The sequence below is a fragment of the Acipenser ruthenus genome, chromosome 14 (genome assembly GCF_902713425.1).
Source record: "Acipenser ruthenus chromosome 14, fAciRut3.2 maternal haplotype, whole genome shotgun sequence".
Lineage (NCBI taxonomy): Eukaryota > Metazoa > Chordata > Actinopteri > Acipenseriformes > Acipenseridae > Acipenser > Acipenser ruthenus.
In genome coordinates this window covers 17,203,952-17,229,084 of record NC_081202.1, presented here as the reverse complement: position 1 = coordinate 17,229,084, position 25,133 = coordinate 17,203,952, and the positions used below count along the sequence as shown (strand labels likewise).

The 25,133-nt window shown below is 36.1% G+C and overlaps 1 protein-coding gene across 20 annotated transcripts in view; it reads right to left on the bottom strand.

The window, feature by feature from the left end:
- Window positions 1-25,133, bottom strand: part of celf2 (cugbp, Elav-like family member 2) — a 174,245-nt gene that overhangs the window by 39,995 nt on the left and 109,117 nt on the right. For 11 of the 20 annotated variants that reach the window (XM_034033470.3, XM_034033466.3, XM_058985967.1 and 8 more), the window contains 2 exons: window positions 23,959-24,161; window positions 10,952-11,034 (listed from right to left, as the gene is read on the bottom strand). In XM_034033470.3, the coding sequence (XP_033889361.1) occupies window positions 10,952-11,034; window positions 23,959-24,161 (286 nt within the window). The remainder of the gene's footprint in view (window positions 1-10,951; window positions 11,035-23,958; window positions 24,162-25,133) is intronic. The other 9 variants (XM_034033465.3, XM_034033468.3, XM_058985979.1 and 6 more) reach the window with 1 other exon arrangement.

The following is a 25,133-nucleotide window of genomic DNA, read 5'->3' as shown; positions in this document are numbered from 1 at the left end:
TTTAAAAGGAATTATAGTTGTAACAAAAATTCTGGACAAAATCGAGTCCAGTTATCTTTAGACCTTTACATTCTAGAAGCATCGAAGGGTAGTGCAGAACACCCACTGACAGTCCTCTCAGTCATGCCCTGTTGTTGCAATGTGAAGATGTCCATACCAAGACGCTGCATGTTAGACATCTAAACAATTAGGCAAGACCGATAGGGATTGCTTTGCTGTCTCTGCTAACTCTGCTGCTTTGCTGTCTCTGGAAACCACTGTAGAACTACAGATGAATCCCAAAATTACCCAAGATCATTTACTTCACATTCACAAGCAAAATGTTTGTATTGGGCAAGCTGTGTTGGGGATCGCATCCACAGGTAGTGCCTTTTCTGATAGTGTATTCACCTGTTTCACACAAATACTCAAACTGCCTTCATAAATGCCAATCTGGGCTGCATGAACCTTAGTCCCCATCTAGCTGGTCCCCTAACATTCCCTGCACTGTTGCTGTAGTATTCCATACATTTGTTTACTGTTTTCTTGAAAGCTCCCTGTAGAAATGCATTCCAATCTGCATCCTCAGTATGCTTTTCTTTTGCATTGTTGTCTGCCCAGTGAAACAAATCAATTACAATGTTGTACGCTTCATGGATAAAAGCAGAACACAACTCGAAAGATTAGATCATTTTCATCACTGGTTTGGCATGCTGAGCAATGAATTCAGTGTCAAGTACGTGTTGCTTAAAAGCAAGATTGAAGTGGCCAGTACTTGTTTTTCAGGTGAAATCTTCATTTCACTTTCAATGAACTTGCTGTATACATTAACATGCTCAGCGCGATATAGAACTGCTTGAAACCACGAATTCCATCACGTCACCACAGAGGCACTTGATCGCGACTGGTCTCCTGTTTTTCTGCAAGAAAAGCTTTGAAGTGTTTTTTGTGAGCTGGTTAGCGTTCGAACATTTTTTTTATTGCAGCAGCGAATTTGTCAAAAAAAAAGTATAGGCCACTGATTGCTAGCCAGACTTACAATGCGTGCACTGCACGTTCTATGCAGTGAATCAGGAAGTAGACCACATAGTGCTTCATTATATGTCCAAGTACACAGTATGTTGGATCCATAGCCACATTTCGAGCATCATGACCCTTATTGCTGTGATTAAACATGGATACAACAGTTGACTGGCGTTTTGTTTTTAATATCAGCTCAGTCTCCGTTTGGCATTTTTATGTCTATCTATATTAAATGAACACCACTTACGTGTGTGGTGCAATGTGACATTGCAGGTTGTGCAGAACAATTTTCCACCATCGGCATGTCATTCTTTGGGATACTCTGCTAAGCACGATCAAAGCACTGATATGTTTAGCAGTTTTTTCAGTCTTTAGCGTTCAGCATTTTGCTTGAACTCGTGCTATACAGTACTGTAATGGCATATGTGGTCAAGCTAGTGTTCCCTAGCAACATGTAAAGGATACCAGCGCGAAATCTGACATGTACCTTACTGCTCTGATTAAGAAGGTAAGTCAGGGAAAATAAATCAGGCTACACTGCAAATTCCAGCAGCGAGATATATATATATATATATATATATATAGATATATATATATATATAGATATATATATATATATATATATATATATATATATATATATATATATATATATATATCACACACATACTTACAGTGTTCGCGCTAGGCCGCGCCATTGCGCCAACGCCCCCCTGAAATAAAAAATGTCCCGCTGAAATTCTCAACGCGCCCGTGTGTCCCCCTTCCCAGACCAGACGCAATACCAATACGCAGTAAATTAATGCATTTTGTATTAACATGACATGTGTGACGACAGGCTGATCTTTTTTACTTGTTTGTTTACACTTGCGTTTTCATAAACTCCGGTGTTTTTATTCTCCAGTCCAGTAGAATGCGCTCGCACCCTCCCTGGTTAGTCAGTTTCACAGTAAAGCCTGGACGAGAACGTCAGGCTTGTTAACAACATGGCCCGGCGCAAATATAACCTTGTATCCCTGTTACACCCAACCATTATTTCTGGAAGAATAAGTAATCAGCTTCGGTCGTGACTTTTGAAATGCAGGCTATTATATTTGTGCTTAAAAATACTGTGTGCTGTAGATTTGCGAAACGAAAACCGCATCATTGACTAAAAAAAAAAAAAAAAAGTAGCTACGTTAACATTATAAAATATGTGAAATTTGTAATATATATATATATATATATATATATATATATATATATATATATATATATATATATATATATATATATATATATATATATATATATTATATATATAAATACACACACACACACACACACACACAGTGTATGTGATTTTATACAGCACTGTATATACATCTTGCACTGAGAAAACACCACTGGAATCAGAATAAAGGAAATTATTATGTAATACAGTTCACGTGCAGTCACGGTTTTGGTAAGTAGCATTTTCAAAACCATATCATTATGTGCAGTATTAAAATAAGTTTAAAAATATAGCAAATCCACAAAACCAACGAAATGTATTGTATATTTGACATTTTATTTTTAGTGTTCTGTGTAACACGGGCCATCGTTTAACCTTGAAAAAATTTTTATACAGTACCTGAAGCAGATGTACGCGTTTATCATATCAACAACACCAATGTGTGTTGTAAAAATAAAGCAACAATTGCTTTGAAAGCTGTCCAAAATATTTACTTGGGGGCTAAGAATTAAAAATGTAAACAAAAAAAAAAAATGCAATTTTTATATGGAAATTGTCCAAATAAAGGGGAAGCTGGAAGGTAAGAACTTACCAGTCAGGACAATGGCATTTAAATACTACTACTATTAAACTGTACAGTAATGTGGTTTCTTCTAGCAGTTTTCAAACTGGGGTACACGTACCCCTGGGGGTACGTGAGAAAAATTCTGAAATGTCAGACAACGCATTTTATTTAGTACCACTTGCCAATCTATTGCAATCTTTTATCATGTAATCAACGTTTAGTCGCTAACACCAGACTGACTAGCAGTGCACACATGACTAATTTACATATTAAATATGTACGTTTTAAATAAGTCCTGTTGTTTAAATGTCATATAAACAGTTGGTCTGTCTGGGATAAAAAAAAAAATTACATATTTTAAAAAACTAAAAGTCTAGTCTTTAACTCATTTTATTTCCTGTGTGCGTTCGTGCCTGTAAATCGATATTTGTTTTTTTCAAAATACAGAATGTATGGCCAGTCAGAAACCAAGGTATTGCCATGCGGTCTAGTATTGCCATGCGTTACGTCTGGTGTGAGAGTTTTAAGTTTTCAATCCAGTGAAAAAATATGGATTGTTGGCTCAAAACTAGAACATTACTGGCAAAGGGCGATCAAGACAAAATACCATTAGAGATTAAAATCGCCAAAAATGTCTTGCGACTGAAGCTCTCTCCAATTTCCCTGCCATCATCAGTGATTTGTGTGATAACAAGCAGGGACATCCATCACATACTAGGTAAGCGTTTTATTATTGTTTTTTAATTAGCATCAGTACTGTACGTTTTAAATCACCAAGAATTTAAAAATGCCAATAATATGTTTTCGTAATGAGGTCAGCTGTAGAGATGCATGGACAGTGAACTTTTCTTTGCCTTCTTTTCTGTAATTTTATTATCAATAAAAACACATGATTGCCATTTGCTATCATGTAATAGTCCTATGCTATTTCTGAGTGATTTGAGGCTAGCACGGAGGCTTTGTTGATTGTAATTAATTAATATTTACAATAAAATGATCATGTTTCCAAAAACTAGAAACCTGTCTGAAGGACTATTTTTAGCTAAAAGTAAATACAATATATATTTTTTCTTTTATAATACTGTAACTTTTATAATTGTATCCATCACACACTCCAAGGCTTGTGCGTTTTGTTGTACCCTGTTATTGTACAGACCTTTTTTCTGTTTTCATTTTATGACTCTCTCAGTGGACTACATTTTTTGGAAAGGGGTACACAGCTTAAAAAGATTGAAAACCCCTGTTCTAATGTGATTTGGTACAATTAATATCCTCTACTCAGTGATACACCGGCATCACTGCGACACATTTCCCAATATTGTCCCCAAAAGTGACAGTGAGTATTGTAGAGACAACTTGGTTGTAATCTACAGCTTTACAGTTGTATTTTTTATTCAGAAACAAAAGGTCAGTAAACTCTGCTGGCATATTTAAAAACAAACAAAAATAAGAAACGGTGGTTGGTTCTGAATCAAACATATTGACCCCCCCCCCCCCTCACTGAAGAAAATGTCCCCCTAAAATTTTGAGAGGGGGCTACATTGACCCTCAGTCTGTAAGTTCTGGAGCAAACACTGTATATATATACACACACACACACACACACACACTACTGGTCAAAAGTTTTAGAACACCTCCATTTTTCCAGTTTTTATTGAAATTTACGCAGTTTAATGTCTCAATGTACTCTGAAATTAAAGCATAGAACAAATAAATAATTGGAGATAAAAAAGAAATCATGGAATCGTTTTGTTTAACAAAATTTAATCTAAATTTTTGACTCAAAGTAGCCACCTTTTGCAGATATAACAGCCGAACACACTCGTGGCATTCTTTCTACAATGGAAATCAAATATTGTTCGGAAAGTTCTTCCCAACACTGTTGCAGTTGTTCCACAAATGTGTTGCACTTGTAGGTTGCTTTGCTTTCACCCTTCTGTCCAGTTCATCCCAAACCAGCTCGATGGGGTTTAAGTCTGGAGACTGTGCTGGCCATTCCATGATTTGAAGCCTACCGTCTTGTTCTTTTCTTCTAAGGTAGTTCTGACATAGCCTGGAGGTATGTTTTGGGTCATTATCTTGCTGTAGGATGAACCCCTGACCAACTAGGCGTACACCAGAGGGTATTGCATGGCGTTGCAAAATGCTGTGGTAGCAGTTTTGGTTCAGGGTGCCACTCACTCTGTGCAAGTCGCCGACTCTGGATCCAGCAAAAGAGCCCCAGACCATCCTCCATGTTTGACAGTTGGTGTCACACACCGAGGAACCATCCTTTCGCCTACTCGACGGCGTACAAAAACCCTGCGTGATGAACCGTAGATTTCAAATTTTGATTCTTCCAGTCTTCAGTAGTCCACTGGCGGTGCTTCATGGCCCAGGCAAGCCTCTTTTTCTTATTTTGCCATCTTAGCAATGGCTTTCTTACTGCCACTCGACCTGTCAAACCTGCAGCTCGAAGTCTTCTCTTCACAGTTGAAACTGAGACTTGCTTACTTCGACCAGTGTTAAGCTGTGCTTGAAGCTGTTGTCCTGTGAGCCGCCTATCACGCAAGCTGCTGACTCTCAGAAACTTTTCTTCTGATTCTGTTGTGGCTTTGGTCAGACCTCTTCCTGTCAGAGTTTCTCCCAGTTTCCAAGTGCCTTTTGATGGTGTAGGAAACTGTACTCACTGACACCTTGGCTTTCTTTGCAATTTCTCTAAAGGAAAGACCTACACTTTTAAGGGTTATAATGGTCTGTCTGTCTTCCTTTGTTAATTGCCTTTTTCTCGCCATTATGAGAGCAATATACTATTTCCTGCAGTACAATACTGTCCAAATAATGCTTAAGAGGGTGTAGTAACAGTCTGTTCCAACACTGCTTTTATACAGACAGAGACTTTGTAAGTAATCAACAAAAGTTGGGACACCTGTAGGAATTGTTAGCATCAACTTTCAAGGCTTAATTTACTATATATATATATATATATATATATATATATATATATATATATATATATATATATATATATATATATATATATAATATTATATTTGTAATTAATTTAGAACAATTTGTAGATTTTATTTTTCACTTTGACATTATTGACTTTTTTTGTGTTGATCAGTAGCAAAAACTCCTAATGAAATCCATTTTGATTCCATGTTGTAACACAATAAAATGTGGAAAAGTCCAAGGGGGGGTGAATACTTTTGAGAGCAACTGTATAGATAGATAGATAGATGGATAGTTTTTGTTATTGTAGCCGATAATGCACACCACTATTCATACTTGAATTTCTTCCAGTACAGAATTTAATGTTTGGTGTGGCATGCTTACTAATGACGTAAGAACACTGAGACAGTCATTTCTCTTGCAGTACTGTGTAGCGTGCGATCAACCTGCAGTAAATGTGTCTCAGCGGTGTTTGGAATTTAAAAAAATACATCTGAAGACAGCAATAGGATAGCTGAGTTGTGTTCAGCAGAACAGACTTGATGCTACAATGAATTTTGAAGGTTGAATCCTAAATAACATTGATGGTTTAAGTTATTATTATTATTATTATTATTATTATTATTATTATTATTATTATTACAGAATGTACTTAAATTACTTAATTTACCTTTTGTTGATCTTGATTAATCTGTATTGGTTGCAGGTGAATTCGGCAGCATTTTGAAGCAGAAATGGATTACTGTGCTGTCTTTTCAAGTTTGACTGAATTTTGTGGTTAAGTTAACAATTTAAGCTGTGCTGCTGAAAAATAATAAAAAGCTGACACTGCGTACCTACTGTACAGTAGGTAGAAGTTGTAATACGCAATCGTTGTCAGCAAGTGGCTATAAAAGTTAATGTCAGATTATATATTTTTTCTACAGAAGTGTTTTTACAAGTACAAAACGTTATTTTTGTGTGACAATGTTGACAATATAATACCAAGTTATTCTTTGTATTCATTTTCTGAATAAATGCATCAAGTAAACAATAACTGTTCATATTGGTCATAAATGCAACAAACAAACAACATCTGTTCATTTTGTTACATCTATAAAATTATAAAATTGTTTAAATATAGGCCCTAAGTCTTGTTCTAATAGTTTACAATAGCTTACCTGCACTGTCTATTATTAATGGTATCCAATCAGTATTGGCCGATATGGGATCAGGTCGTCCTCCCAAACTGAGCAGCCGGGCAAGCAAGAAACTGGTTCGAGATGTGACTCTGAAGCCAACAATGACCTTGAGAGATCTGCAAAGTTCTGTGTCCGAGATGGGAGTCAATGTTCACACATCAACAATAAGCCAGTCCCTACACAAAGCTGTCCTGTATAGACAGGTGGCAAGAAAGACGCCATTACTCAAAAAGCCTCATCTTAAAGCACGTATGGAGTTTGCGAAAAAGCATGTAGATGATACATGTGGAAAAAAGGTTTTGTGGTCGGACGAGACAAAAATGGAACTTTGCGGTCTAAATTCCAAGCGTTACATCTGGCGTAAGCCCAACACTGCACATCAGCCAGTCAACACCATCCCAACTGTCAAGCATGGTGGTGGCAGCATCATGTTATGGGGATGCTTCTCTTCAGCAGGGGCTGGGAAGCTTTTCAAGATAAAAGGGGAGAATGGATGGTGCAAAGTACAGGCGAATCCTTGAGGAAAACCTGTTTGAGTCAGCCAAGACTCAAACTGGGGAGGAAATTCACATTTCAGCAGGACAATGACCAGAAGTACAAAGCCAAAGTCACACTGGAGTGGCTGAACAAGAAGAGAATTAATGTTCTTGAGTGGCCCAGTCAAAGTCCTGACTTGAATCCAATCGAAAATGTATGGCGAGACTTGAAGATTGCAGTCCATCAACGATCCCCAACAAACTTATCAGAACTGGAGCAATTTTCCCGTGAAGAATGGGCAAAAATGTCACCATCCTACTGTGCAAAGCTAGTATAGACCTATCCAAAAAGTATAGACCTATCCTAGTATAGACCTATCCAAACAGTAATTGCTGCAAAAGGTGCTTCACCAAGTACTGACTTAAGCTGAATTCTTATGCAACCAGTAAATTTCATTTTGTACATTTTCTTTGCAAGTTTTGCTGATATTAAACCTCCTCCTCATATAAACAGTGTTCAGTTTAACCACTACAGCTTTGAATAAAAAAAAAGTTTGTTTTAAAAACTGTGCATAAATGATTTGTAATTCAACAAAATGTGACATTATTGGTAGGGAGTGAATACTTCTGCAAACCACTGTATATTCTGACCCATATTATTTTATATATTCTATGTTTCTTACCTTCTAGTTTTGTTTTGTGTGTGTAAACTGTGATGTGCTGCTGTAGAAAATGCTGCATTCAATTATGTCTGCACGTTACACTGCTATGCTTCGGAGAGAAATTGGTTCAAAGTCGTCCCCATTTCTATTAATTTTTTTTACTGACAAGATGAAATTTGAAAAGGTGTACGTCCAGGTCTTTTTCGGGTAGCTGGTGAAATCCTCTCATTCTTCTTTTAAAAACGTTTGTTTAAATTCTTCTGTCATTGGTGTGAATTTTTTTTCATATTTCAATTGTCCACATCCTTGTTTTGAATTTAGCCTATTATTGTCCGCTTTACAGTGCTTGTTGTTAGTGATAAATATGGCGGCTGTGGAAATTAAGCGGCACAGGCAGACACTACACACTGAAATTGATGACGTTGGTAGGAGTCTGATAAAGTATTAGCCATGTACATACGTATAAACAGAACAGATACCAGGATTAATTTTTTTCTAGTTTAGGGGTCTGTTGCCATGGTAATTATAATATTATACATTATATATATATATATATATATATATATATATATATATATATATATATATATATATATATATATATACACACACACACACACACACACACACATATACATACAGTACTGTGCAAAAGTTTTAGGCAGGTGTGAAAAAATGCTGTAAAGTAAGAATGCTTTCAAAAATAGACATGTTAATAGTTTATATTTATCAATTAAAAAAATGCAAAGTGAGTGAACAGAAGAAAAATCTACATCAAATCAATATTTGGTGTGACCACCCTTTGCCTTCAAAACAGCATCAATTCTTCTAGGTACACTTGCACACAGTTTTTGAAGGAACTCGGCAGGTAGGTTGGCCCATAAATCTTAGAGAACTAACCACAGTTCTTCTGTGGATTTAGGCAGCCTCAGTTGCTTCTCTCTCTTCATGTAATCCCAAACAGACTCGATGATGTTGAGATCAGGGCTCTGTGGGGGCCATACCATCACTTCCAGGACTCCTTGTTCTTCTTTACGCTGAAGATAGTTCTTAATGACTTTCACTGTATGTTTGGGGTCGTTGTCATGCTGCAGAATAATGCCTCCCTGATGGTATTGCATGATGGATAAGTATCTGCCTGTACTTCTCAGCATTGAGGAGACCATTAATTCTGACCAAATCCCCAACTCCATTTGCAGAAATGCAGCCCCAAACTTGCAAGGAACTTCCACCATGCTTCACTGTTGCCTGCAGACATTCATTCGTGTACCGCTCTCCAGCCCTTCAGCGAACAAACTGCCTTCTGCTACAGCCAAATATTTCAAATTTTGACTCATCAGTCCAGAGCACCTGCTGCCATTTTCTGCACCCCAGTTCCTGTGTTTTCGTGCATAGTTGAGTCGCTTGGCCTTGTTTCCACGTCGGAGGTATGGCTTTTTGGCCGCAAGTCTTCCATGAAGGCCACTTCTGACCAGACTTCTCCAGACAGTAGATGGGTGTACCAGGGTCCCACTGTTTTCTGCCAATTCTGAGCTGATGGCACTGCTGGACATCTTCCGATTGCGAAGGGAAGTAAGCATGATGTGTCTTTCATCTGCTGCAGTAAGTTTCCTTGGCCGACCACTGCGTCTACGGTCCTCAACGTTGCCCGTTTCCTTGTGCTTCTTCAAAAGAGCTTGGACAGCACATCTGGAAACCCCTGTCTGCCTTGAAATTTCTGCCTGGGAGAGACCTTGCTGATGCAGTATAACTACCTTGTGTCTTGTTGCTGTGCTCAGTCTTGCCATGGTGTATGACTTTTGACAGTAAACTGTCTTCAGCAACCTCACCTTGTTAGCTGAGTTTGGCTGTTCCTCACCCAGTTTTATTCCTCCTACACAGCTGTTTCTGTTTCAGTTAATGATTGTGTTTCAACCTACATACTGAATTGATGATCATTAGCACCTGTTTGGTATAATTGTTTAATCATACACCTGACTATATGCCTACAAAATCCCTGACTTTGTGCAAGTGTACCTAGAAGAATTGATGCTGTTTTGAAGGCAAAGGGTGGTCACACCAAATATGGATTTGATTTAGATTTTTCTTCTGTTCACTCTCTTTGCATTTAGTTAATAAATAAATATTATCTATTAACATGTCTATTTTTGAAAGCATTCTTACTTTACAGCATTTTTTCACACCTGCCTAAAACTTTTGCACAGTACTGTATATACACATATACATACACACACACACACACACACACACACACACTCTACAGATACATACTACAGATATTTGAAGATATTGAAAATTACTAATTCCCTTTTTCAATGATAAATCAGTAATACTGTACACCAGTAACCCTTGCATTAACTCTTGACAATCCCAGGCAACTGCTGGACAATCGTTATGGCTTGTGATCATAAAACCAATCATAAAACCAATGAAGCAACATATTTATTTTTTACTGTTGAACAAGAGATTCAGCTGCAGTTTTTTATACTGTGGCTGCTTCTGCCTATGTCCCTCAGGGAGAGAGAAGCACAATCTGCTATCCATAGAAATTGTTTAGATAACCAAACAATATTTACTGGTGCCTAACCCTCTTTAGACAGGTGGACAGGCTACTTACCTTAGACTTATGACTATCGGGAATTGCCCCAAGCCAGAAATTAGATGCCTAAACTTTCATTTTAAAAGGCATTGGTGCTAAAACACTAGGCCATTTGTCCATTAGGAAGATATCATTACCTTAAAAAAGGAGCCCCTGAGGGGAGCTTGCATAAATCCTTTACACTGTGTCTGAAGCACAAAATACTGGACATGCTCAAAAATGTAGCTTTAGGAAAAACACATTAGATAATAATGCTTTAACTTATACACACGTGACAGCTAATGATAAAAAATGTAGTTTAAAGTACATATATACTCACCCCAGTTAAGGTTTTAATATTATGCAGTGCATTCTGTGCCTCAAGTGCAGCTTTTCTTGTGTAATATGTTACAAAACAGCAGCCTGCAAAGAAAGAGAAAATGAAGTCAGAACAAGTATATAGAGAGAGAGAGAGAGAGAGAGAGAGAGAGAGAGAGAGAGAGAGAGAGAGAGAGCAAGGAGAGGATATTTGGAAGTATTACATAAATCTAGACATTTGACAATGGCTGAACAATCCCATATGAACTAAAATGTATTCCACCCACTGCTTTTATTTTTTTCATCCTGTTTAATTCAATTTTGTTCTTGAATATTAAATCTGTTTGCCATAAAATGTTGTGAGAATTTCTAAGTGTTATAACTATGAAAACATGAAACTGCAATACTTTCAATATTTAAAACCACATTTCCAAAACTTAAGTCATAACACATAAAACTTTTTTTTTACATCAGACAATGCAATTTAACATTTATATATATATATATATATATATATATATATATATATATATATATATATATAAATGTTTATGTATAAAATTAAACTGTTGGTCTCTGTTAGCATGTCTTCTCGAAACCTGATGGACACAATCATCTACCTTATTCATAGCCTTCCCTCATATATAAAATATTCTTAATGTATGAAAGAAGAGCTTCAACTGAGATTTACTATTCTTCAATGCTCAGTAGTTATGGAAGGCATAATAGTGACTGCAATTAGGGCTACATTATATAACCATTTAAATAATAATGGTATCTTAGCAGGTAAACCCAGCTCATGGCAAACTCAAATTCAGGACATCAATAGGTTCCTTGTGTTGTGCATTTGGGAATTCATCTGAGGACTGTATCAGAATGACAGATCAAGGAATCAGGGCCCTGGAAGGCTAAAAGTGTCAAGACCAGCTATGTTCACTGCCTGCTCATTAGTTCAATACTTCCTACTTCACAGGCAAAACAGGTGGGGAGTTTGTACATGCACTGAAACCTCAAACAAGGAGCTCTGGCAGTGATGCCAAAAAAAAACAAAAAAAACGCTAGGTTAGATGGGGGGGGGGGGGGGGGGTTGGGGGAAGAGGCCTACAGTTTCCATTTTAGCTCAACCTTTTCTGTTTTCATTTAAAATTCTCATTTGCACTACTGAAAGTGTCTATAAGTAACATAAGAGAAAAAGACTTCAGTGGTGTCACGTGTCAATGTTTACAAATTTATTTCTGTTCACCAATATGATGAATTCAGTGTTGCGAATCATTAGGTGGGGCATCAGGCAGGGCAAATTAGAAAGCACAAATATGGCACAATGCATATTATAACTATGTTAAGACTCGTCACACCCAATTTCAAGCAAAGAAGAACACTTTGTTTCACTAAAACAATCCCCTAGAATGAAATGCACACACACACAAAAAAACATTCCTCCATGGCTATTTTCTTTGGCATGTTAAAAATGCATTCCGGATAATTGGGCACCAGTTCTGTTTTTACAGTCATCTCTCAGTTGTAGTTGGGGAGTTCTTCTTTTGGAAAGGGCACACACAGTCATTGGAAACCCGAATAAAAGCACTCTATAAGATGTCCTACAACTGGAAAATTGAAGCGCTTTTGACCCAGATTGGTTAAATTCTACTACAATTCTGCTACAAGCCTGCTGGGAGTGCATCAGAGAACTAATGTGAACAAGTATGATGTACTGCGACATTTCCTCCTCCATTATTATGTAAATTCCAGCTAAAAGTATGAGGGATAGGAATTATATCAAGGACAAAATTGCTTGACTAGGTTTTCAACTCTGTGAACAAGCCAATTATTTTAAAGAATGTTTTGTAATGCATGTTTTTCTGAATTTTGGCCACTGTTCACTTTAATTATTAGATTTTCCTTTTAACCAAAATGAATATCTGATCTAGTGATAGGGGCCTTCATTATTTCAGATTTTCAGAATTACTCGACTCAGCACTCTTACTACAGAAATCTGAAGAGAATCCACCCCATATTACAAATATTTCAATAGTCCATACTATGCTTAGCCAGCAACTGTGTTTCATAATATTTTGTGCATATTTTCTTTAAAAAAAATTAAATAAAATAAATAAATAAACAAACAAGGGTGACCACTGTTACAAAGAGCACATATATCATTAAACCACATATTTGGTACATAACAATTTACATAAAATATTGTGAATTGGTTCCCTATAAACTAGGCTTGTAATGATAACGATAATAATCAAATTATTTATCGATTGGGACCCCACGATAACAAATCGATAATGTTTTAATCAAAATCGAATACTCCATGAAATTAAAAACATGTCATTATATTTATATATATATATATACACACACACACTTACTGTCAATAATGTAATCTGTTTTGTTGCTTCTAAAAGTTACGAGAATATGCGTCTGTGAACAAATACAGGATGATGCAGAGATCAAGAGTAACCTGCTTTAATGTATTTTATACATATTTTTTTGTTTTAAAATCAGTCCCAACTGAAGCCATCTGTCTTGAGCCAAACTAACAATATTTAACAATACTATGTTGTCACATGCTGCTGTTTTAGATTTTTTTTTTTTTACCTTTTCATTTTTAAGCAACACACTATCTGCAACCTTTTTCGTTTTTGATTGCTGTAAGTCTAAATGCCGCTGGACCATAGCTTGTCTTATGTTATTATGTTAGAAAATCCACATACATATATGAAAGAGATATTATACATATTCAAGAATGGAGTCACAAAATAAAGTTGTTGCTGTCGAAAGTTCCTTTGCAGGAAAGGGTAGGCTACCTCTAATGTACTATTTGGACAAATGAAGATAATGCAAATCTAAGTGGCTATGCAAAGTCATGTAAAATTTTGATTAAAATATGACAGCAATGTGAAATGCATCTCTTTTCTCCTTTGGACAGGGGGTTGATTTTTTTTTCTTTTTCTTAATTTACCGTTATGTTTAAACTGGAAATTTCAGATTTTACACAAAACAAGGCAAAGGCTAGAGACGGCAGGAATATGAAAAAAAAGTAAGTAAAAGTAATTTAACTTGATGATGATCGACAACCGTTGTTAGAATTTGCATGATAATCAGGGTTTGATTTACAACCCTACTATAAACTACAGTTGAAATGTGTGTAAGTAATTGCCTTCAAAACAACATTATTTCCCTCTAAATGCATGGCATTGATATTCATACACCCAGTAAAAATGTGAAATATTAAAAGGATCCTCAAATCAAGAGTAGAGAAATATTTCAAGCAGTTCACAGGCAATCTGTTTCCTTCTTCCACGAATACAAATGCAAATATTTCAAGAAGCTATCACTATATTTAATCATGCTTGGCATCCAAGATATGACGCATTTTTTAAAATATGATAAAGTATGAACTAATGATTGACCGTCCTTCCCAGATGTGACACCATGCTGTAACAATGGAATACAGCGCCATCCCCATCCAGCACCCATCAACCCCCCCCCCCCCCCCCCCCCCGAAGAAGATTCACCTTAACGTTGTTTGATCCAGGAACCCTCATTTATTCCAGTGACAAGTGCCAAATGTATTGCCGCTTCTGCTAAGTCTTTCCAGGAGAAATTGGCTGTCAGCTGTAATTCCAAGCAGACAGCACTTCAAGATTTTCTAACTGCTTAAACTTAAAACCAGAATTTTGAACTGCTCCAAAAGAAAAGCTAATCGGAGCTGCCTGATGAATGGAGTTCCATCAAATTACAAGGTAGCTTGAAGCCTCGAGGGTTGTACGCATTAATGCTCATTTACCTGCAGCTTAACAGTGTCACTTAAAAGCGGCCAAATTAACATTATCCAACTTTCACCAGAATGACTGACAGGGCTTCTCTCGCTTTCTGTTTTTCTTTACTTTAATGTCCTCCTTTTAGGCGATTACAGAACCAGCCATTTCCAAAGAGAGCTCTCCACAAACCACTTGAGACTGTAAAACAGCTAAAGAACTTCTGGTGTCAGAAAGCAGTCAGGGAGGACAGTGGCAGAAGCAAGTGGAATGTAAGGCAAGTTGTTACAATTGAAGGAATTAGATCCTGGCCAGGAACAGTATGGAGATAGGTAGCTAGCAGATGGTAGCAGAACTTGAGCAGTGCAGTGGATTAATGCTCCACCTCAGTGCACTGGACTTTCACCTCTGGGACATGATCTCAATTGAGGCAGGAGAACGAAACTGAAACCCCTTCCAATACCAATAGATATGAAATTGATTTTAGGCGGTCCGAGTGTAAAATGAAAATTAAGAGGAATTATCTCCATCAGCTGTTACCACCCGAATCCCCAGTGACTTGAAGCAGGCATGTTTCAAGGAAAACTGCCTAAAGCTGCTGAGAATAGTTTTTATGTTATGTTTGATCCTTAAAAAAAATAAAAAGAAATCTGGTGGTCTGTTGTGAGCCTCTGTATCCATTCTCAAAGTCTTGCTACATTATCAGTCTGTGTTACGTCAGAGAGTCAAGCAATGCCTGTGATCTATCTACGGTATAGATACTGTGCTCTGCATCCAAAAACAAGCATTTGGCATTTGAAAGCTGCTGGCTCAAATATATCTCCAGCATTCTCACAGCCTTTCAGCTGTTAGTCCCTCTCAATTTGAGAAGAGCTTGCAGATTACAATGTGATTGCCATGATTTATAGCAACAGCTGATGCCTCGCACTTCACTGTTAATTGGGCTGAACAAGACACAATGCATCTCTAGACTCCTCATTTCGGCAAGCCAGTCTTCAATGTGGCAGAAATAATGAATATTATATATATATATATATATATATATATATATATATATATATATATATATATATATATATATATATATATATATATATATATATATATATAATCAGCTAAGAATTATTGACTAAACCTGTGATGGAGCTTGGCAATACTACGCAGTTTAACCCTCAGAGTACTACAGGGCCGATGATCGGCCCACGGAGGTGTGCTGCGTGAGGACTAAAGGACCGATTATCGTACATAGATCTGCCCTCCCATTTGCTCTCTGTTATTTTTTTATTGGTCAATTTTACCTAGCAACAAACTATGCCGAGCAATAGCAGAGGGCTTTGGTGTTAATATTAGCCAATTAAAATGGTTGTCAAGCAAACACCTTTTTTTTTTTTAATTGGTTAAAAAGAAAACCCTGTCTCCTAGGCTAGCTGAGAGTTGAGAAATGGCGGATTAGAGAGTGAGTTTTTAAGCGATTCGGACAGAGAATATGTTGAAGGTTTTACGGCTTCTGAGGCTGATAAAACGTATAATTGGTTGGGACTGTATAGCTATGTGGATAGTGATGACAGCGATTTAAAAGAGGAGGAGGATGGAGAACAGGAGGATGACGAGGGGGTTGAAGAAGAGGAGGATGTGGCGGGAGGTGACGACAGTACAGACAAAGACGTGCCTTTAATTTGGTTGCTGAACATAAACTTCAGTCCCGATTTGGACCCAAGTAACAGAATTGCCAGAACAGAAAATAACATTGAACATAAAGAAGTATACATAGGTTAGTGACTTCACCAAATTGGATTTACAAACCACTGAAAAAAAACACTGATTTCAAAAAGACTTTACAGAGAATAAGCTTCCGTGCCAATTCAGATGTCTCCACAACTCAAAGTTACGTGTATTAATAATAATAATAATAATAAGTAGTAGTTTTGCATATGCTTTTATATTTAATTAACACTTATTTGTGTTGGTATACATGTTGTACAATCTTTACATAAAAGAAAAGGCTTTCGAGGGCAAGTACGTTTCCTGTGCTGTGCGGTTCCGATCTGTTTGTACAGATAGATGCGTTGCTTGCAAAATTGAATATATCTTTTGATTCATTGTTTGTAAACATCTGTGGTTTTTTACATTTAAAAAAAAACAAACATTCTGGGGATTTATATGTCGTATTTTGAAAGTGTTTATGTGCATGGTTGGTTTTGAAAATAACTGATGTTTTGATGGTAAAAACACTGTTTGTATAACAAAGGAGTCTTTGCCAATACATATTTCTATATTCAGTCCAAAAATATATCAATAACAGAAAGAACAAAAAACTTCAATGTCTTACGTTTCTTGTGATATATAGGTTTCATATAATATATATATATATATATTTTTGGGTGTAAAATTAAGTAATTTGCTACGCTATCCCAAGCGCTGTTCTTTGCGTGTGACAGCTGTAGTCCTGTGGCGTAGAGCACTCGTCGTGACGTAGTACTCTGAGGGTTAATTTCCCTATTATTGCATTTAATTGGCCTGATGGTATAAAAATAACATAGCTTCTACTGCACACGATATACCTTAAATTAAATTTAATTAATTATGCCTATAATTAAAAGCAATTAAGAGAATAATCCCATCCCTGTTTGCTTTGAAAGATAAATCACTGATGCGTCAAGATGCATGAGCTTTTTATAGGCATGGTAGATAGAATACGACAAAAAAATCAGGTGATGTAAGTCTGCTTTATAAATCAGTCTAGGGAGAAGGCTATTTTCTGTCTCTAGGCCATCGGGGTGACCAAATGAGTTATTACAGTTAAAAGCAATGAATCAGAGACCAAAGTATGACAGGACAAACCATAGTAATTTACTCCAGTGAGGTTTTATTATCTCGACATGGCAGATCAACTTAAGATAACACAATTAAGAATGAATAATGTCTCTTGGATCAGTTGATGGCCGGTACACAGCTAAAATAAAGTATTTTTTCACTGCTTTAGGAGCAGTATTAATCATCATGCACACACATCTCTAAATGAAGACATTAAAAAAACATCATGTTTTCAATTTGGGGTTAATAATAGGGTTATTTTTCCACCCTCTCTTGGCACAGCATCAATGTTCTTGGCCTCAAGTGGGAGGTAATGTGGAACTAGGATTAGAAAGATAAATGACATTCAGCCTGCCGTGCCAATTCACATAAAATATTACCAGCTTGAAAATGTAATGTTTACAGACTCAATTCAGCTTCATAATTTTCTTCCAAGGTATTTAAGAGGGTTTTGTAAAAACAGATGTACTTTTAATATTACTATGAACACCAAGTTCTCTTCAATTGTTCCAGGTCTATAAAAAGTTTAATCCCCCCACATTTAACATCCAATTTAAAAAGAACAATTTCCTACAAAAATACTTATTCTGAATTCTAGCACCTGGCTTTAGAACATTTACAACATCTTGGCTTGCACAATGGTACAGGCAATATGCTTGTATTTGTTGATGTCCAATAAGTTCAACTTTCATCCCTTGATTCAATATGCAGACTAGATTAAATCTAGTTTGGTAATAGAGAAGACTCTAAAGCATATCTTTTACACATTTTCTTGGTTTCAGCCTGCTATGTGTGCAAATGCTTGCAGTGCAATTCTATTTTTATGTTTTCTTGTATGGATGTTTCTATGCAAGCTTATGAATCATATAACACACTACTGTAGATAGTTATAACAAGTTTTTCCTCAAAACCCAGAAGACACCCACACCCTGACTATAGCAAGATTGATGAGCGTAATTATTTGGGAGTGCATAATGGCGTGACACCCTTCTCGTTCTCAGATCAACTCAGAAGTTTCCAAGATGACCTCTGCATATACTGTCAATGAGCGATTCCTGCTGTACATACAAGAGTCCCAATTTAAAGGGAATGAGATTGTACAAGATATTCAATTTCTAAGTTTTCTTTTTATGTTAAACAGTACCACTTTAAAAACAATTCACATAAAATCCTGGACATTACCAAAATACTTATTTATTCTACTTAGATGTGTCGAAATAAGGCAAATTCTGAAAAATACTGTTATAAAGCTCTTATGTACAAAAAAAATACCCCTCAAATCACTGTCCTTTAAGGACTCTAAATTATTTCTTTCTCTCTCTCTGGTGTCTGTCTCAGCTGTTTTAGATACAATCCCTTGAGGTCACCACACCTGCTGGAATTTCAGATCAATGCCCGATGTGTGGCAGAGTGAGAGATTGCCTGGACAAGATTGCTGGAAAAACTGAGGAGCTTTTGGTTGAAGACAAAGGTCAAAGAGAGCTTAGGGTCATGCGTTGCATTTTTATTACTCTTAAACATTTGTAGGCTTTTACCAAAAGCCAAAATGAAAACCATGTGCTGTGCCTTTGAAAATGTTAAAAACATGACTTGTAATTTATTCCTATAGTCCAAGCCAATTGTTATCTGAAGCCGATTACTTAATACTTTTGTATGGTGTAAAACAGCTAACCACAAAGGGTTATAAAATAAACCATGAATTGAAACTGCAGTTACAACCTAAATCACTTTTCAGAAATACAGCTCCAGAAATACAGCGGTGCAAAAAAAAAAAGGTAGAAAAGCCATCATTGTTGTTGACTGCTGCTTTTTTTTTTTTTTTTTTTTTTTTAAAGATGCAGTGCTAGCCCTGGTATCCAGTTAGGCAGGGGCGCTGGAACTAGGGGTGCTGGCTGTGCGGTAGTACCCCTTGGTTTTGCATGGCTTCCATCATATATAGGGGTTACAGTTTTGTTATAAAAATTGTTCCAGCGCCTGTATACAGTGCTACCCTTTCATAACGCTGTAGTTGGGAGCCACAGTTAATATTAGCTACAAATAACTAATAACTAAAATGTGCAGTTTTGAAAGAAACATATGTATGGTTTCTGGTACTACACTAGGTTAAACGTTCTCAGGGGGTCAAATCATGTTACTTGATGTAAAGCATGTCACACAACAGGGAAAGCAGCTAGTTGAATAGTGCCTGGAATTAAGGTGTGGGGAAACGTGTTGGTGAAATAAACAAGAATACCCAAGGTTTGTAAACAGATTTCTTTAACCAAGTGTAGTAACATGTGTTTCTTTCAAAACTGCACAGTGATTGGAAGTGCAAGACATCAGGTAAATAAAATGATTAACTAAGCTACAGTATAACCGCTTTAAAAAGGACAGAAACTGTTCTATTTCTATTCCGCATTTTAACAAGAAAGCAAATGCTACTGAGATAGCATCATGTGGACAATGGAAGCTACCTATTTATAAACATGTCCTGGGTAATGGGCCACCTTATATGAAGGGGGCACTGTATATAAAACTTTTTTTTTGTTTTATAAACCCTAAATTCTTTTTTTTTTTTTTTTTTTTTTTTTGCATGGGAAAATCTGAAACCTAGAAAATTAAACGGTTTAAGTTCCAAGAGGAGGGGGAGAGGGCTGTGGATTTCATACAACAATTGGAGGAAATGGAGAACTTAGTGACTGCATATTAGAGCCAACAATTTTAATAAGGTGAAATACATATTGGCATCCAAGAAACAGGAAATTCAAAATGGTGAACTAAGTAATTCAATCCATAAAAATCAGTAATGAGGAATAAGGTCCAGCAAACTTGTAACCAAAATGTCAAATCCACTTTATTCAACATTTGAAACAAAATATAGCAAATCTCAGAAAGGTATTACTGTATATTTAATCCAAAATGGATGAAACACAAATTATATATGTTTTTGAAAGATCATTACTGGTATTTAAAATAATTTATTAAGAAAAACTTAAAGTTAAATAATCTAATGTTTTTAAAATGAATGTCCTGGGGAGCATTTAGGTTTAAATCAGTGATTATTTTTTTCCCCAGGCTGGGAGACACTTCTGATTAACCTCTCTCTTTTCCTTTTTTGTTTTAGCTATTGGTTTAAGAGATACTTTGTCATCTGTGTGAGAATAGCATTGAAATAAATCAAGATTATATCTATGCAATATGAAAGCACCACCAGTGATTAGCAAGAAACATGGACTCGTTACATGCAATTTGTGAACAACTGCACATCTGGTTGTAGAAAAGGTTAGATTATACTTACAAGCAACTTGTATGTGTTCCCGATCCAGCTATGGTAAGCAACATTATTATTTAGAGATATCTTAAAATGCAATTTAAGATATCTTAAAATATTTAAAAGATATCTGTAAAAGATTGAGATCTGCATTGTGCAGTTAAGATATCTACAATTCATTTTAAGATACCTGTAAAACAATTAGAGATATCTCAAATTGATTTACAGATATCCATGTAATATGTAGATGTCTGTAAACCACGTCGATTAGAGATATCTTTAAATGCAATTTAAGATATCTTTAAATAAAGCATAAGGTTTTTAAAAGATATCTCGAAATGACTTCCTGTTCATTTGCAAGATATCTGTAAATCATTAAGATATCTCTAAAATGACGGTTTGGCATACCATGCTAGCAAAATCCACATGATTTACAAATGACTACATATCATTTAAAGACATCTGTAAACCAATGTGAGAAATCTATTTCATTTTTAGACATTTCTAACTGATTTACAGATATCTTAATATTTCAAGATATCTATAAATTCATTTGAGATATCTCTAAATGATAATTTGGCTTGCCATAATCCAACTGCCATTAAATAATGGTTATGTAGCTTGGTTGCATCTGACGTTCTACCAAGTTTAAGGCTGTTTGGTGAAAATGTAATCACGTTATTGTAGTAACGTTGGTGGCGGGAACACATGATGGACACAAGTTGGTATAAAACACAATGTTCCATGTTAATTTTCATACATTTAACATGCATTTATTGTATGACTTCTCTTAATGCATGATGATTCGTGTCACTTGACACTGTGGTCTTCCACAATGAGAGATGACATATACAGTAAAATAAGCAACTGTCACATCTACAGCCCAAGATAGTCAAAACTATAGTTTTGGTTTTATATAGGGCTGTAACGAAGGGTACATTTTGACCTTCAAAGGTTCAGAACACAATACCGAACGAAGGTTTGAACCGTCGATGGTACTAATTTGCATAATGTACTGGTGATGTCACCACAGCTACTAGTTTTTATCTGATTGAAAATCATATCTTACAAGTTATCCATTCAATGGAATAAAACACATTCAGATGTAGTTTAAAAATACATTATATAGAACAGTAATCATGTTTTTAGAATTTAAAATACAAATAAAAATACACATTGTTTATGTACACCTAAATCGATGCTGCTTGCGATATATACAGTAAGCTTGTATTGCAGCAAAAATAACTGCAGCGGACTTAGGCAAAACAAAGCTTTATTTAACAGTCACTGTTCCAGGCAGGTTATCAGTCACAGTCACATTTTACTACTTCAACACTAGTACAATAATAATAATAATAATAATAATAATAATAATAATAATAATAATAATAATAATAATAATAACTAACGCTTGTCAAGTGATCCTGGACATTGGTTGTGCCTCCATGGTACATCAACAGTTGCTTGCACAGTTTGCATTCAACTTTTTTTTGGTTGTCTGGGCATTTAACAATAAAATCCCAAAACAGCAGAGGGGTTTGAAGCATTTCTTTCAATACAGCTTGAAAAAATATTTTAAAAAGATATCTGTAAAACTCTTTGCTGTCGAGATGCCGAATGAAGAAATTAAAAAGTTCTGTCTCTGGATAACACGAGCTGGAGGGTGATGGTGCTCAGTTTTCCAAATTGTAATTATTGGTGTTGGCGTATATTTTGTATGTTTCATACATATTTTACCACAGCACTTCTCTTACAAATGTCTTGTACACTAGGTATTCAGTACATATTTTACTGAAGCAATACAGCTGCTACAGGTACCCCCACCCCCCACCCCCGCCCGTGCTTTAGCATTATATACCCTGCTCCAATGCACGGCAGCACACATTGTCATACAGGTTCTGTTAACAGAGAGGGGAAAAAAACAAAAACATAGTGTGTGATTGCCGCCTGATGAACCTTCGAAGGTGTAGAACTACTTACAAAAACCTTTGGACACAGCCCTAGTTTTATATAATGATATTAGAAATAGACTAATTGAAATCTACCCAGAGTTTTATTTTTTGTCTTGTATGACTTCATCTAGCATGCTCAAATAACACCACAGCTTCTTGGAACAATTTAGGGGGTGAGGAGTCTGTTGTTATTATTGGCACAGCTGCCAGCATTCTGTGTAGTTTGGCAGATCACATGCTTAAAATATATGAAATGACTCCAAGATGACAACAATACAGCCAGCTGGGCAAGTGTAGGCTAAGGATTGCAGTGAAATTGAAGTCTGCAGTTTAATGGTTTTCCTGGCTTATCATAGACAGGTTTTTAACAACTGTTGGACAAATATTTGAATGTGGAGTCTTGGAATGATATGGCAACAACCTCTGCTTTGCAGCTTGCAAATATTGCCGTGACAAATTAATATAAAACAGAGAATTAAACAGTGCAAGCCTTTTAAACACTGTTCACACTGCATTATATGAATTTATAAAAATCCTCAAAAATCCATCTGTTTGAAAGGCGAGAATTTTTGCAATTCTTCAGTACAAACTATAATGTATTTGTATTCCTTACATTAGTCTAGCCATTGTAACTGCAATAAAGCATGCAATGTAATGTTCTTGCTTACAGAAGCATGTATTAGGTTAGGAAGGTTATTATTTTCAAAGACAGTTAATGTTAGACGTTCAAGGAACTTGTATTTTTCTTGCAGACCTCTTTTTTTCTTTGCCATGAGAACTTGACATGCAATGTAGTCTTATGAAAACAATGACTGTTGTCTTTGTGGTTATATCTATTCACAGGTGCCTGTATGTGAAACAAACCTTCACATAGGCACATTAATGATTGATGGTATTAGGTCAAACAGAATTGTGTTCACTTTTAAGTCAGGGATGAAACAGAACTGGCACCTTCTGGGTGAAAAATGTGCCAGTTATGTCCCATCTTAAATTTTGGTGGCAGGAAGTCACAGCTGAAATCCTGCTAAGGAAATTAATCTTGCCATGAAAAACACAATTTACCAACACTAAGTTTTAGTGTTTTATGACAATAAGTACAAACAAGATCCCACTACTAAAGGAACAGCAGATTGTTGTCCCCTAGGGCTCTGGCTTAATACACCCCATTAAATTCATATAAAACTACCCTAGTATATACTATGTATAAAAAGACACATAATATGAAAATAATAAAATCAATACATGCCTTTACCTTTACTCTGAGGGGGATTCTGACTCCTGTCGCGGAGGATATTAATCTGGTAGACTGCACCATAGGGTTCAAACAACTCCTTTAACTCTTTTTCTGACCACGACCGAGGGATCTGTCCAACAAACATTTTAATGGCGTCGGGCTCTGGCTGGTCCGAGTGCTCTAGTGCTCCATTCATCTTGCTAGCAGTGCCGTTACTGTAAAAAATAAATAAATAAATAAATAAATAAATAAATAAATACATACATACATACATACATACATACATACATACATACATAATCATCATCATCACAGGTTTAGCAACAATAGTATGCTGTTCAAACAAATCTTTTCAACAGCAAACTGTTCTTAATTTCTGGTAGGTACTACTGTGGGACACACATTTCTGTAAACATTCTCTAAAACTGTGCAATTGCAAATCAGTATAAAACCATAGCATGCCTGTACCTCCTATAAAATGTTATATACTGTGGTTTAATAAATAAATAAATAAATAAATAAATAAATAAATAAAAATGTACAATAAATAAAATGCTGCTATGCACTGCTGCTGTAAACACTATTGCAAGAGATAGCAGCGGCCTGGCTGACTGCTGGCAGCAATATGGCAAATCTGATTTTTGTAATAAAGTCACATGAAAGGAAACGCTTGGAGAGCTGTCAGATGACTAATCCAAGGAACTAGAGATGAATCTGCAAATTGTATGAAGCCTCCATGCATGTATCAAATTAGTACAAGATCCCCCAGAATGGAAAATACTTGAGCTGTACTGCTGAAAACGAAAGATTAGCAGCTTGTGTACGGTAGTGATACAGTCTAAGCTTCTATACTGTACCTTTGATTACATATGGGGGGGGGGGGGGATTTTATCACACTCTCCTTAAGCAATTCACTTTTCATGGTTTCTCTCCATTGCTCTACAGCTTCTGGAAAAGCAAACCTTAAATATCCAACAGCATTTTCTAATAGTTTAATCTGCAAGATGTGGGATATAAAATAAACCACGGTGCAGGATCATTGTGAGGACACTTAATTGTTGCAGTGCTCAGCTGGATTTAATGCAGAACTCCACATTGTCTCTATGGATACTGCTGACAGCACCTGTCTTGCCTCAAGAATTGGTATCATGGGGCATTTTGTTATAAAATTAATAAATAAAAGCAGA